The 14,966-nt window shown below is 50.3% G+C and overlaps 1 protein-coding gene across 1 annotated transcript in view; it reads left to right on the top strand.

Moving 5' to 3' along the window:
- Positions 1-14,966, top strand: part of GRM7 (glutamate metabotropic receptor 7) — a 578,795-nt gene that overhangs the window by 355,044 nt on the left and 208,785 nt on the right. Inside the window, 1 exon segment of the mRNA XM_073591511.1 lies at positions 11,628-11,768. Coding sequence (XP_073447612.1) covers positions 11,628-11,768 — 141 coding nt within the window.

Below are 14,966 nucleotides of genomic sequence, written 5' to 3'. Positions count from 1 at the left end.
ATGTGTGCAAACCTGATCACCACCTACAAGAAACGTCCGACCTCTGTGATCACCAACAAGAGTTTCTCCACCAACTACTAAGTCATGTTTTGTTTGGGGATCAAATACTTATTTTACTCACTGTATACTTAGAACAACCAAATCCTCAGGAGAGGAGAGTTATAGAGGAAGGAGGACAGTCCTCCAGCATTCGTCTTCCTAGCTGCTGACCTCGATGTGTTCGGGTTCTCGGTGTCTCTTCTCTGGCTCTTCCATGTATTATATTCGTCTTCCCGGTCGCTGACCCCGGTGTGGAGGGTGACACGCACTCTTTCTCTGGCACAGATGGCTTCCTCTATACGAGGCACTTGGCGGTGGAGACGTTCGGTGGACTTTGCTCCCTCCCGCCGCACTTCACGCTGCAGATAAATTCACCGGCTGAATTATTTATCAGCCAAGAATCATCTCCCCCGGGGACAGGAGAGAATGGCGGCACCGCGGGGGGACAACCTGAGGATGACACAAGCGTGTTAAGAGCGCCCCCCTATAGAGAGTCTTCTGCTATCCGAAGACATCGCCCCCCACGCCGACAAATCACCGACAAATCACCCGCACATGGATGAGCACACACTACACAACACCTGCTAGTTACTACAATACATCTATTACTACACAACGCCTGCTACAAATATACTACACAACCGTTTCGGTGCGTTTCGTCACATTTAGTCACGTCAAGCGTTGGAGCATTAATGTGATCCCTTCTGATATTAGTATTGGAATGCGTTTACGCTCCAGTGCACCTTTAATGCATGAAGAGTATTTTCTGCTCAGCGCTCGTCTCCTGAATGTACGGGGGATGGGTTTTCTTTTTTCTGTCTCTAGACGCTCCTCTCCTAAGACGTCTGTAAACGCATTCCTGTGAATGAACACATCGAATAAAAGCCAAACTCCTGGTAAAGAGAGCGATCGAGGCCGTACTACGATCCTGGATGATGAGAGTCTTCCTCCCCCATAATGCATTGCTGATAGTGAACGATGTCCTTGGATGAGGATGATGGGAGTTGTAGTTGCGGAGCCTCTCGTTGTTCACCAGCCATAGACGATCGATAGTAATTAGAAATCTTCTGTGATTTATTCCAGGAAAGATTTTCTGATACAGTAATTGTGAGATCGACAAGCAAAGACGCATGTCAATGATTCAAAGAGCACCTGAAAGGGTCTAATTAATCCTGAGTGACAGCTGCTAATGAGGACAGCCGCCAACGAGGACAGCCGCCAACGAGGACAGCCGCTAACGAGGACAGCCGCTAATGAAGACAACCGCTAACGAGGACAACCGCCAATGTGGACAACCGCCGAGGACAACCGCCAACGAGGACAGCCGCTAACGAGGACAACGCCAACGAGGACAGCCACCAATGAGGACAGCCGCCAACGAGGACAGCCGCCAACGAGGACAACGCCAACGAGGACAGCCACCAACGAGGACAACGCCAACGAGGACAGCCACCAACGAGGACAGCTGCTAATGAAGACAACCGCTAACGAGGACAGCCATTAACGAGGACAACCGCCAATGAGGACAACCGCCAACGAACGAGGACAGCCATGAGGACACCAATGAGGACAGCCGCCAAAGAGGACAACCGCCAACAAGAACAGCCGCTAATGAGGACAACCGCCAACGAGGACAGCCGCCAACGAGGACAGCCGCTAACGAGGACAGCCGCTAATGAAGACAACCGCTAACGAGGACAACCGCCTAGGACAACCGCCAACAAGGACAGCCGCCAACAAGGACAACCGCCAAGGAGGACAGCCGCCAACGAGGACAGCCGCCAACGAGGACAGCCTCTAATGAAGACAACCACTAACGAGGACAGCCGCTAATGAAGACAACCGCTAACGAGGACAGCCGCCAACGAGGACAGCCTCTAATGAAGACAACCACTAACGAGGACAGCCACTAATGAGGACAGCCGCTAATGAAGACAACCGCTAACGAGGACAGCCGCTAACGAGGACAACCGCCAACGAGGACAGCCGCTGAGGACAGCCGCCAACGAGGACAGCCGCTAACGAGGACAACCGATGAGGACAGCCGCTAACGAGGACAGCCGCTAACGAGGACAGCCGCTAACGAGGACAGCCACTAACGAGGACAACCGCCAATGAGGACAACTGCCGAGGATAGCCGCTAACGAGGACAACCACCAACGTGGACAGCCGCCAAGTAGGACAACCGCCAACGAGGACAGCCGCCAACGAGGACAGCCGCCAACGAGGATAGCCGCCAATGAGGACAGCCACTATTGAAGACAACCGCTAACGAGGACAGCCGCCAAGTAGGACAACCGCCAACGAGGACAGCCACTAATGAGGACAACCGCCAACGAGGACAGCCGCCAACGAGGACAGCCGCCAACGAGGACAGCCGCCAACGAGGATAGCCGCCAATGAGGACAGCCGCTATTGAAGACAACCGCTAACGAGGACAACCGCCGAGGACAACCGCCAACGAGGACAGCCGCTAATGAGGACAACCACCAATGAGGACAGCCGCTAACGAGGACAACCGCCAACGAGGGCAGCCGCCAACGAGGACAGCCACCAACGAGGACAGCCACCAACGAGGACAGCAGCCAACGTGGACAGCCACTAATGAGGACAGCCGCCAACGAGGACAGCCGCCAACGAGGACAGCCGCCAACGTAACGTAGACAGCCGCCAACGAGGACAGCCGCCAACGAGGACAGCCGCTAATAAGAACAGCCGCCAACGAGGACAGCCGCCAATGAGGACAGCCACCAACGTAACATAGACAGCCGCTAATGAGGACAGCCGCTAACGAGGACAGCTGCCAATGAGGACAGCCACCAAGGAGGACAACTGCCAATGAGGAGAACGCTAACGAGGACAGACACCAATGAGGACAGCCGCCAACGAGGACAACGCCAACGAGGACAGCCACCAATGAGGACAACGCTAACGAGGACAGCCGCCAACGAGGACAGCCGCCAACGAGGACAACGCCAACGAGGACAGCCGCCAACGAGGACAGCCGCCAACGAGGACAACCGATAACGAGAACAGCCGCTAATGAGGACAGCCGCCAACGAGGACAGCCGCCGAGGACAGCCACCAACATAATGTGGACAGCCACCAACGAGGACAACAGTAACGAGGACAGCCGCCAACGAGGACAGCCGCCAATGAGGACAGCCACCAACGAGGACAGCCGCCAACGAGGACAAAGGCAACGAGGACAGCCGCCAACGAGGACAGCCGCCAACGAGGACAACCGATAACGAGAACAGCCACTAATGAGGACAGCCGCTAATGAGGACAGCCGCCAACGAGGACAGCCGCCAACGAGGACAGCCGCCAACGTAATGTGGACAGCCACCAACGAGGACAACAGTAACAAGGACAGCCGCCAACGAGGACAGCCGCCAACGAGGACAGCCGCCAACGTAACGTGGACAGCCGCCAACGAGGACAACGCCAACGAGGACAGCCGCCAACGAGGACAACGCCAACGAGGACAGCCGCCAACGAGGACAGCCGCTAACGAGGACAGCCGACAATGAGGACAGCCGCCAACTAGGACAGCCGCCAACGAGGACAGCCGCCAACGAGGACAACGCCAACGAGGACAGCCGCCAACGAGGACAACCGATAACGAGAACAGCCGCTAATGAGGACAGCCGCCAACGAGGACAGCCGCCGAGGACAGCCGCCAACGTAACGTGGACAGCCACCAACGAGGACAGCCGCCAACGAGGACAGCCGCCAATGAGGACAGCCGCCAACGAGGACAACCGATAACGAGAACAGCCGCTAATGAGGACAGCCGCCAACGAGGACAGCCGCCGAGGACAGCCGCCAACGTAACGTGGACAGCCACCAACGAGGACAGCCGCCAACGAGGACAGCCGCCAACGAAGACAACCGCCAACGAGGTCCTCCTGTCATTAGGAATGTGATGAGGGAAGTGACGTTGCTCCATGGACTGTGAGGAAAGACCCGAGGGCTGATAACAATCATATTATCATATTGTGATCGATTGTAGAGGCAGCTCTGATTGGATGGATTCGAGGAGTCCCTCTGATTGGATGGATTGGAGGAGTCCCTCTGATTGGATGGATTCGAGGAGTCGCTCTGATTGGATGGATTGGAGGAGTCCCTCTGATTGGATGGATTGGAGGAGTCCCTCTGATTGGATGGATTGGAGGAGTCGCTCTGATTGGATGGATTGGAGGAGTCCCTCTGATTGGATGGATTGGAGGAGTCCCTCTGATTGGATGGATTGGAGGAGTCGCTCTGATTGGATGGATTCGAGGAGTCCCTCTGATTGAATGGATTGGAGGAGTCGCTCTGATTGGATGGATTGGAGGAGTCGCTCTGATTGGATGGATTCGAGGAGTCGCTCTGATTGGATGGATTGGAGGAGTCCCTCTGATTGGATGGATTGGAGGAGTCCCTCTGATTGGATGGATTGGAGGAGTCCCTCTGATTGGATGGATTGGAGGAGTCCCTCTGATTGGATGGATTGGAGGAGTCGCTCTGATTGGATGGATTGGAGGAGTTGCTCTGATTGGATGGATTGGAGGAGTTGCTCTGATTGGATGGATTGGAGGAGTTGCTCTGATTGGATGGATTCGAGGAGTCCCTCTGATTGGATGGATTGGAGGAGTCCCTCTGATTGGATGGATTGGAGGAGTCGCTCTGATTGGATGGATTGGAGGAGTCCCTCTGATTGGATGGATTCGAGGAGTCGCTCTGATTGGATGGATTGGAGGAGTTGCTCTGATTGGATGGATTCGAGGAGTCGCTCTGATTGGATGGATTGGAGGAGTCGCTCTGATTGGATGGATTGGAGGAGTCGCTCTGATTGGATGGATTGGAGGAGTCGCTCTGATTGGATGGATTCGAGGAGTCGCTCTGATTGGGTGGATTGGAGGAGTCGCTCTGATTGGATGGATTGGAGGAGTCCCTCTGATTGGATGGATTGGAGGAGTCCCTCTGATTGGATGGATTGGAGGAGTCCCATGATTGGATGGATTCGAGGAGTTGCTCTGATTGGATGGATTCGAGGAGTCGCTCTGATTGGATGGATTCGAGGAGTCGCTCTGATTGGATGGATTCGAGGAGTCGCTCTGATTGGATGGATTGGAGGAGTCGCTCTGATTGGATGGATTCGAGGAGTCCCTCTGATTGGATGGATTGGAGGAGTCGCTCTGATTGGATGGATTGGAGGAGTCGCTCTGATTGGATGGATTGGAGGAGTCGCTCTGATTGGATGGATTGGAGGAGTCGCTCTGATTGGATGGATTCGAGGAGTCGCTCTGATTGGATGGATTGGAGGAGTCGCTCTGATTGGATGGATTCGAGGAGTCGCTCTGATGGATCGTTTGTTGTTTTGTGATGGGAGAGGCTCAGCTTTCTTTTTGAAGATTGTTTGCAATTATTTTATTTTCTATAGAATATGTTTTGGCCAATGTGGTATTAAAGTGGAGCTCCGCCCAAAAGGAGAAGCTCTTATCTGACTCCTCCCCCCTCCTGGGGGGGCGGGTACCTGGGTACCGGAGATCGCTCAGAAGTTCGGCCCCCCTCCTCCTTCCCCTGCCATCGGGCCATTCAGAAATGCACGCTCCACGCACGCGCAGTAGGGATCTGACTGTGAAGGTGCAAGGTAAATGGTGGCGGCACCTAAGAGCTGATTGGCTGGGTGCCGACATTGCTGGATTCCAGGACAGGTAAAGGTCCCAATAGTCAGGAGCTCCAGTATCTGTACAGGATTGGTAGCTGCTGACTTGGGGGGGGCGGAACCCACCGATTGGTCTCTTCTGCTGTAAAGCTTCCTCCTGCCTGTCAGCTGTAATGTTCACTGATCCATGCATGCGCAGCTCAGCATGTGATCGGTGACGCGACTTCCATGCGCTGTAGTGACATCATTGCGGCCCAGCCACTCAAGAGGCCAAATAGACAAAAGCTGGAAGGAGAACCAGATGAAGATTGAAGCGCCTGTGAAATCGCAGCGCTGGAGGGTTGGTTACCTTTCACAGGTAAGTCGCCAATCATGCGCACATTATCGCCTAAACCACCTGGGCGGAGTCTAATACCACCTGGGCGGAGTCTAATACTACCTGGGTGGAGTCTACTACCACCTGGGCGGAGTCTAATACTACCTGGGCGGAGTCTACTACCACCTGGGCGGAGTCTACTACCACCTGGGCGGAGTCTAATACTACCTGGGCGGAGTCTACTACCACCTGGGCGGAGTCTAATACTACCTGGGCGGAGTCTACTACCACCTGGGCGGAGTCTAATACTACCTGGGCGGAGTCTAATACCACCTGGGCGGAGTCTACTACCACCTGGACGGAGTCTACTACCACCTGGGCGGAGTCTACTACCACCTGGGCGGAGTCTAATACCACCTGGGCGGAGTCTAATACCACCTGGGCGGAGTCTACTACCACCTGGGCGGAGTCTAATACTACCTGGGCGGAGTCTACTACCACCTGGGCGGAGTCTAATACTACCTGGGTGGAGTCTACTACCACCTGGGCGGAGTCTAATACTACCTGGGCGGAGTCTACTACCACCTGGGCGGAGTCTAATACCACCTGGGCGGAGTCTAATACTACCTGGGCGGAGTCTACTACCACCTGGGCGGAGTCTACTACCACCTGGGCGGAGTCTACTACCACCTGGATGGAGTCTACTACCACCTGGGCGGAGTCTACTACCACCTGGGCGGAGTTTAATACCACCTGGGTGGAGTCTAATACTACCTGGGTGGAGTCTACTACCACCGTCAATAATCTTATTGGAGATAAAATGTATCTTTTTATTTGATCATTTTTCCCATTGAAATGGCGCCCGATGGTTCCGGTACAAAGCATGGCAAAGGGATGCATTTATTTTTATTATTATTATTATTATTATTGAGGATTTATAGAACTTTACAGCGTTATGGAATTGTCAGGTCACCTGAGTCCAGGTGACAGAGGCACACCGTAGGGATCAGGAGTTCACCACAAGGTAGTGGTCCCTACGGCTGACTGCTGCGGATGGGGGTCAGGATGGTAAAGGAAGGCAGGGCCGCTAGAACACCCACACGGACCCACACGGATTCTCCAGGGCGCGGAGTCTAAGAACCGGTAGATGTTCACCAGAGCCCCTAGTGGTGAGGATGGACTGGGTTGTAACGGGCTCCAGGTCGCGGCCCCCAGGGTCCCCCAGCTCACACCCACAGTAGGGAACAGGAGGATAGGGATAGTAAGGGAATAAGCCAAGGTCAGGGCCACAAGCAGACAAGGACTACAGAGTTCACAGCGAGGTTCAGGGTCACAGGGACAGTCGAGAACACGCCAAGGTCGGTAACAGAGACAAACGCAGAGCACACGGCAGGCAGGAACAGGAAGACAAACACACAAAGTTTGATCAGCACTGCTGGCCTGCAATGCAGAGGTAGATACAGAGTTCTCTGATAGGGCCAGGGGTGGAGCCATGATAGAGGAGAGATTATAAAAGCCGTAGTCGGGTGAGAGTGGATGGTCTCTAGAGATGAACACGAGGAGAAGGTAAGCTGACAGAGAAAGATCACTGATGACAGGAAATCCGTTATAATACAATGCAGTTTATTTGTGAGATTTCCTGATATTCAAATCTCTAAAAAAAAATAAGAAAATAAAAGAAAAATAAAGCCATGAATATATATAATGAGTGGAAGGGGGAGGAGTTTGTTGATTGGGGCGGATCAGCGAAGGGTTAATAAGGAGATTGTCAGGAAAACCTTTTATTTACATATAAATAATGTGAATTTTCTGTGAATGACGTTCTATGCAGATGAGATCTCAGAGGTACGAATACAAAGAAGCAAATATTGTTACATTGTATTTCTCGGATGACGAATCGTCTGGAAGTGTCAACTCTTTACACAGGAGAGCAATCTGACAGCCAGTAATTGTTGGTAATGGGGGGAGGGGAAGGACATAAGAGATACGTCCTCACAACTCTTGGGGGAGGGGAAGGACATAAGAGATGCGTCCTCACACCTCTTGGGGGAGGGGGGAGGGGAAGGACATAAGAGATGCGTCCTCACACCTCTTGGGGGAGGGGGGAGGGGAAGGACATAAGAGATACGTCCTCACAACTCTTGGGGGAGGGGAAGGACATAAGAGATGCGTCCTCACACCTCTTGGGGGAGGGGGGAGGGGAAGGACATAAGAGATGCGTCCTCACACCTCTTGGGGGAGGGGGGAGGGGAAGGACATAAGAGATACGTCCTCACAACTCTTGGGGGAGGGGGGAGGGGAAGGACATAAGAGATGCATCCTCACACCTCTTGGGGGGAGGGGGGAGGGGAAGGACATAAGCAATACGTCCTCACACCTCTTGGGGGAGGGGAAGGACATAAGAGATGCGTCCTCACACCTCTTGGGGGAGGGGGGAGGGGAAGGACATAAGAGATGCGTCCTCACACCTCTTGGGGGAGGGGGGAGGGGAAGGACATAAGCAATACGTCCTCACACCTCTTGGGGGAGGGGAAGGACATAAGAGATGCGTCCTCACACCTCTTGGGGGAGGGGGGAGGGGAAGGACATAAGAGATGCGTCCTCACACCTCTTGGGGGAGGGGGGAGGGGAAGGACATAAGAGATACGTCCTCACACCTCTTGGGGGAGGGGGGAGGGGAAGGACATAAGAGATACGTCCTCACAACTCTTGGGGGAGGGGAAGGACATAAGAGATGCGTCCTCACACCTCTTGGGGGAGGGGGGAGGGGAAGGACATAAGAGATGCGTCCTCACACCTCTTGGGGGAGGGGGGAGGGGAAGGACATAAGAGATACGTCCTCACAACTCTTGGGGGAGGGGAAGGACATAAGAGATGCATCCTCACACCTCTTGGGGGGAGGGGGGAGGGGAAGGACATAAGCAATACGTCCTCACACCTCTTGGGGGAGGGGAAGGACATAAGAGATGCGTCCTCACACCTCTTGGGGGAGGGGGGAGGGGAAGGACATAAGAGATGCGTCCTCACACCTCTTGGGGGAGGGGGGAGGGGAAAGACATAAGCAATACGTCCTCACACCTCTTGGGGGAGGGGAAGGACATAAGAGATGCGTCCTCACACCTCTTGGGGGAGGGGGGAGGGGAAGGACATAAGAGATGCGTCCTCACACCTCTTGGGGGAGGGGGGAGGGGAAGGACATAAGCAATACGTCCTCACACCTCTTGGGGGAGGGGAAGGACATAAGAGATGCGTCCTCACACCTCTTGGGGGGAGGGGGGAGGGGAAGGACATAAGCAATACGTCCTCACACCTCTTGGGGGAGGGGAAGGACATAAGAGATGCGTCCTCACACCTCTTGGGGGAGGGGGGAGGGGAAGGACATAAGAGATACGTCCTCACACCTCTTGGGGGAGGGGGGAGGGGAAGGACATAAGAGATACGTCCTCACACCTCTTGGGGGAGGGGGGAGGGGAAGGACATAAGAGATGCGTCCTCACACCTCTTGGGGGAGGGGGGAGGGGAAGGACATAAGAGATACGTCCTCACACCTCTTGGGGGAGGGGGGAGGGGAAGGACATAAGAGATGCGTCCTCACACCTCTTGGGGGAGGGGGGAGGGGAAGGACATAAGAGATGCGTCCTCACACCTCTTGGGGGAGGGGGGAGGGGAAGGACATAAGAGATACGTCCTCACACCTCTGTTGACGTTTTTTAGGACGGATCTCTTACGTTCCAAGTCCAAAAGTTAAAGTGAATATCAAGCCAAAAACTTTTCTTTCTAGTTTTACAAAAAGTGGGGGAGGGTAAGAGCTCATTTTTGTTTTTTATTGCTCAGTTAGAGAGATTTTTCCCTCACTTCCTGTCCTGCTGATAACATTTTCACCAAACAGGAAGTAAGAGAGAATTTGCAACATAGCCACAGAGAGAAATAAAGAAAAGTGACATTACTTGCCTTCTCCTTCTCTACTAAAGACAAGCATTTTATTTCTGTCTGTGTTGCTGTTCCCTGTCTGGTAAATCATTGTCAACAGGACAGGAAGTGAGGGGAAATCTCTCTAATAGAGCTCCAGATAGCAGTAAAATACTGACAGGGGTTCTATCCCTTGTACACTCTTTCCAAAACTAAGACAAAAGTTTGGCTGTACATACACTTCGAACATCATGACACGATGTATCCCCCTTTATATTGATGTATCTCCCTTTGTATGGATGTGTCCCGCTTTGTATTGATGTGTCCCGCTTTGTATTGATGTGTCCCGCTTTGTATTGATGTTTTCCGCTTTGTATGGATGTGTCCCGCTTTGTATTGATGTGTCCCGCTTTATATTGATGTGTCCCGCTTTGTATTGATGTGTCCCGCTTTATATGGATGTGTCCCGCTTTGTATTGATGTGTCCCGCTTTGTATTGATGTGTCCCGCTTTGTATGGATGTGTCCCGCTTTGTATTGATGTGTCCCGCTTTATATCGATGTGTCCCGCTTTGTATTGATGTGTCCCGCTTTGTATTGATGTGTCCTGCTTTGTATGGATGTGTCCCGTTTTATATGGATGTGTCCCGCTTTGTATGGATGTGTCCCGCTTTGTATGGATGTGTCCCGCTTTGTATGGATGTGTCCCGCTTTGTATTGATGTGTCCCGCTTTATATTGATGTTTCCCGCTTTGTATGGATGTGTCCCGCTTTGTATGGATGTGTCCCGCTTTGTATGGATGTGTCCCGCTTTATATTGATGTATCTCCCTTTGTATGGATGTGTCCCGCTTTGTATGGATGTGTCCCGCTTTGTATTGATGTTTTCCGCTTTGTATGGATGTGTCCCGCTTTATAATGATGTGTCCCGCTTTGTATTGATGTGTCCCGCTTTATATGGATGTGTCCCGCTTTGTATTGATGTGTCCCGCTTTGTATTGATGTGTCCCGCTTTGTATTGATGTGTCCCGCTTTGTATGGATGTGTCCCGCTTTGTATGGATGTGTCCCGTTTTATATGGATGTGTCCCGCTTTGTATGGATGTGTCCCGCTTTGTATTGATGTGTCCCGCTTTGTATAGATGTGTCCCGCTTTATATTGATGTTTCCCGCTTTGTATGGATGTGTCCCGCTTTGTATGGATGTGTCCCGCTTTGTATGGATGTGTCCCGCTTTATATTGATGTGTCCCGCTTTGTATGGATGTGTCCCGCTTTGTATGGATGTGTCCCGCTTTGTATGGATGTGTCCCGCTTTGTATTGATGTGTCCCGCTTTATATTGATGTGTCCCGCTTTATATTGATGTGTCCCGCTTTGTATGGATGTGTCCCGCTTTGTATGGATGTTTCCCACTTTATATTGATGTATCCCCCTTTGTATTGATTTATCCCACTTGGTATTGATGTGTCCCGCTTTGTATGGATGTGTCCCGCTTTGTATGGATGTTTCCCACTTTATATTGATGTATCCCCCTTTGTATTGATTTATCCCACTTGGTATTGATGTGTCCCGCTTTGTATGGATGTGTCCCGCTTTGTATGGATGTGTCCCGCTTTGTATGGATGTGTCCCGCTTTGTATGGATGTGTCCGGCTTTGTATTGATGTATCCAGCTTTATATTGATGTGTCCCCGGTTCTCTGCTCTCTCTTCAGGCTTTGATGCGTATTTCACATCGCGCACCTTGGAGAATAATCGCAGGAATGTTTGGTTCGCTGAATATTGGGAAGAGAACTTTAACTGCAAGCTAACCATTACCGGCTCAAAGAAAGAGGACACAGACCGCAAGTGTACAGGTAACACATTCCCGCCACTGATCAATGGTCCCAGAGGTATTGGAGAAACTCCAGATCAATAATGAGCATTGTAGAGGGTGAGGAGGAGACGGCGTATCGATGACACGGCTTCACTTTTGGCTACGCTTTAATATATAGGACTTATTCCCAGGTAACCGCAGCAATTAGGAGGAACACTCAAAGACAACAGCCAATGTCAGTTGGATAATTTGTGTCTCTGCAGCATAACCTCAGATAACGTTCTAACTACCACATCGCATTGAGAAGATCTCCGATCTCACGTTATCTTACCACAAGTTTCTTGAAGGAACCTTTGGGGGGAGGTTGGCAGGAGGTGGTAGTAGTCAGTGTTGGTTTTGCACCGTATGTTTCACTTTAGTACAAAAAATATATTTTGTAAATGACCTGATCTGGTTACTTACGATGATCCAATCTGTGATAATCAACAATTAAATTCACTTTGAAGGGTCGGTCCAGTGAAAAGTGATATTTTAGAAATAGACTCTGGTAGACACCACATTGGATCCGCGGCCTGATCATCGGATTTTATTTGTGCACATAAAGTACTGACTTACCTAGAAAGGAGATATGACCACCACAGGAGAGACACCCATTTATGTTTTGTCCTTCACTATAAAAGGAACAAGGATGTGTTCTGAGTGGTTGGTGGTTGACCAGGACAGGAGGGTTGGGTGGAAGGGGTTCCACCAGCATTAGATCTGAGTTGGCATTTGTATTGGGCACAAACCTAATATTGGCACATTGTACCCACTTGAGATTCTCATCTATAAAACTGTGACAGCTGAATTTAAAAACTTTGCGGCTTTTTCAAAAGTTCCTTCAAAAATTGTCATCCTGTCTACTGATAGTTAATTGGTCTGGTTGAAAAAAGGCACAAGTCCATCCAGTTCAACCAATAGAGAGGAAGAAAGAAAGGAAAAAAAAAGAGAAAAGAAGAAGAAAAGAATAGTGCTAGTGATCGTGCCCGTCCAGCCTTTTACCACAACCAACAAAGGGAAATGACTGATCTGCAGATGAAGCGAGACTTGCCAGATACATAGTCATCATTGGTGTGTGAAATATTAGCTGATATCTATAGATCCAGCAATATGTGATATATATACAGTATATATGTAATGGATCGATACAAAAACTTAATTTGTGTGAAAAGTTTCTGCAAACTCAGATCGATTCACAGAGAGCCTTCACTTTGGACCAATATGTTTACCTGGCCGAGTTTTCTCTCCTTTCCATTTTATTTCTTGATTGTTTATGAATACAAACTAAAACATTGTGATCCTGTCCTGGAGATACCAACCCCGAGCTCCAGACACATGGACTGCTATTCAGAGAGCAATTCATGTGAGACTCGGGAAGATGAGGCATAACAACCCAACGTCCTATAGACAGCCCAATGTCCTATAGACAATCTGATGTCCTATAGACAACTAAATATTCTATAGACAACCTGATGTCTTATAGACAACCCAATGTCCTATAAACAACCCAATATTCTATAGACAACCTGATGTCCTATAGACAACCCAATGCCCTATAGTTAACCCAGTGTCCTATAGACAATCTGATGTCCTATAGACACCCCAATGTCTTAAAGACAACCCAATATTCTATAGACAACCCAATATTCTATAGACAATCTGATGTCCTATAGACAGCCCAATGTCCTATAGACATCCTAACATCCTATAGACAGCCCAAACCTCCTATAGACAACCCAATATTCTATAGACAACCTGACAGCCTATAGACAATCTGATGTCCTATAGACAGCCCAAACCTCCTATAGACAACCCAATATTCTGTAGACAATCTGATGTCCTATAGACAGCCAAATGTCCTATAGACAACCTAACATCTTATAGACAGCGCAACCTCCTATAGACAACCCAATGTCCAATAGACAACCTGACATCCTAAAGACGAAAGCTCAAGGGTTTCCCAATCTCGGAGCTATCAGAGATGCAACTAATGTGCCATGAGAAAAAAAGAAACTCTGATTTTATGGAAATCAATAGTTTAAAGAATCCAGTAGAGAGCATTAATTTATTGAGGCCATGACTATATACAGACCATACATTTATGGAGGCCATTAGTGGATAGGTACCATTAGTTTCCCCGGAAGGTTACCCATCTGGTGTATCTTTGGTTGAGCTGAAGATTTGTGTTGGGTTCTAATCTCGGATGTAACTTTTCTGTATTGATTGAGTGTCATCTGTGCTCCTCTTCCATCTCCATGTATGAAGGAGCCTCCATCTCCATCTTCTTCTGACGGACAGACAGAGGAAGATGAAGGTCCTTACAGATGGGAAGAGAATGATTTGTGAAGAGATTTTCATGGCCTGTCTATCTGTGAAGGACATTTTAGTGAGCTGAGTTTGGATCCCGGCCAGCTGAGACCCTGCAATGTGAGGCTGTGAGAGGGGCGATGGAGGAGGGGATCAGCTGATCTCCGCTTTATAAGGGATTTATTGGAGACTCATTCCAGGCCATAGATAAAATCAGAGCTCTGCTAATGGAATTCACATAACATTGCAACTGCTCAAGTCTTAGGCCCCATTCCCCACTCGTGCGGCTTTGGACCCCGGAGTCGCATGTCAAGTCGCACCCAATGTTTTCCAATGAGTACCATTTATATCTGTGTGATTTAAAGTCGCAGAAACTTTAAAGTAGTTCCAGCACTACTTTTGTCCGACTTTCATGCGACATGAGGGCCATAGACTTCAATGTAAACCATCAAAAGCTGCACCGAAATGACATACATGTGGCTTGTGTGCGACTTTGTAGAGCACACACAGTCACATGGTCAAAGCCAAAGTCACAACAAAGTCACACTCGTCCAAAGTTGCATCAAAATCGCATCAAGTCGCACTGTAACTTTGCAATGGAAATCACACGATTTTGAAGTCACATGAGTCTAAATGGAGCCTTAAAGTCCACCTGATTTCCCATTGTCACCTCTGGCAGGACTGTAGCCTCTTGTTCTGAGCTCCCTTCCCTGCAGATAATGTAAAGGAACCTCTGCTGGGTGGATTAAGGTGGGTAATCGTGTGCACAATAAGAGGAGGACAGTCCCGGGGTCCCGGGGGGAACATATTTACAGCATCCGCCTGGAGTCTGAACTTTCATTTTCATTTTGCTAAATACATTCCATCAAAGCAAAAGTTGTGCAAAGACTTA

The sequence above is a fragment of the Aquarana catesbeiana genome, linkage group LG07 (assembly GCF_042186555.1).
Source record: "Aquarana catesbeiana isolate 2022-GZ linkage group LG07, ASM4218655v1, whole genome shotgun sequence".
Taxonomy (NCBI): domain Eukaryota; kingdom Metazoa; phylum Chordata; class Amphibia; order Anura; family Ranidae; genus Aquarana; species Aquarana catesbeiana.
The sequence above is the reverse complement of the archived record's forward strand: the minus strand, read 5'-3'. Positions and strand labels throughout refer to the sequence as shown.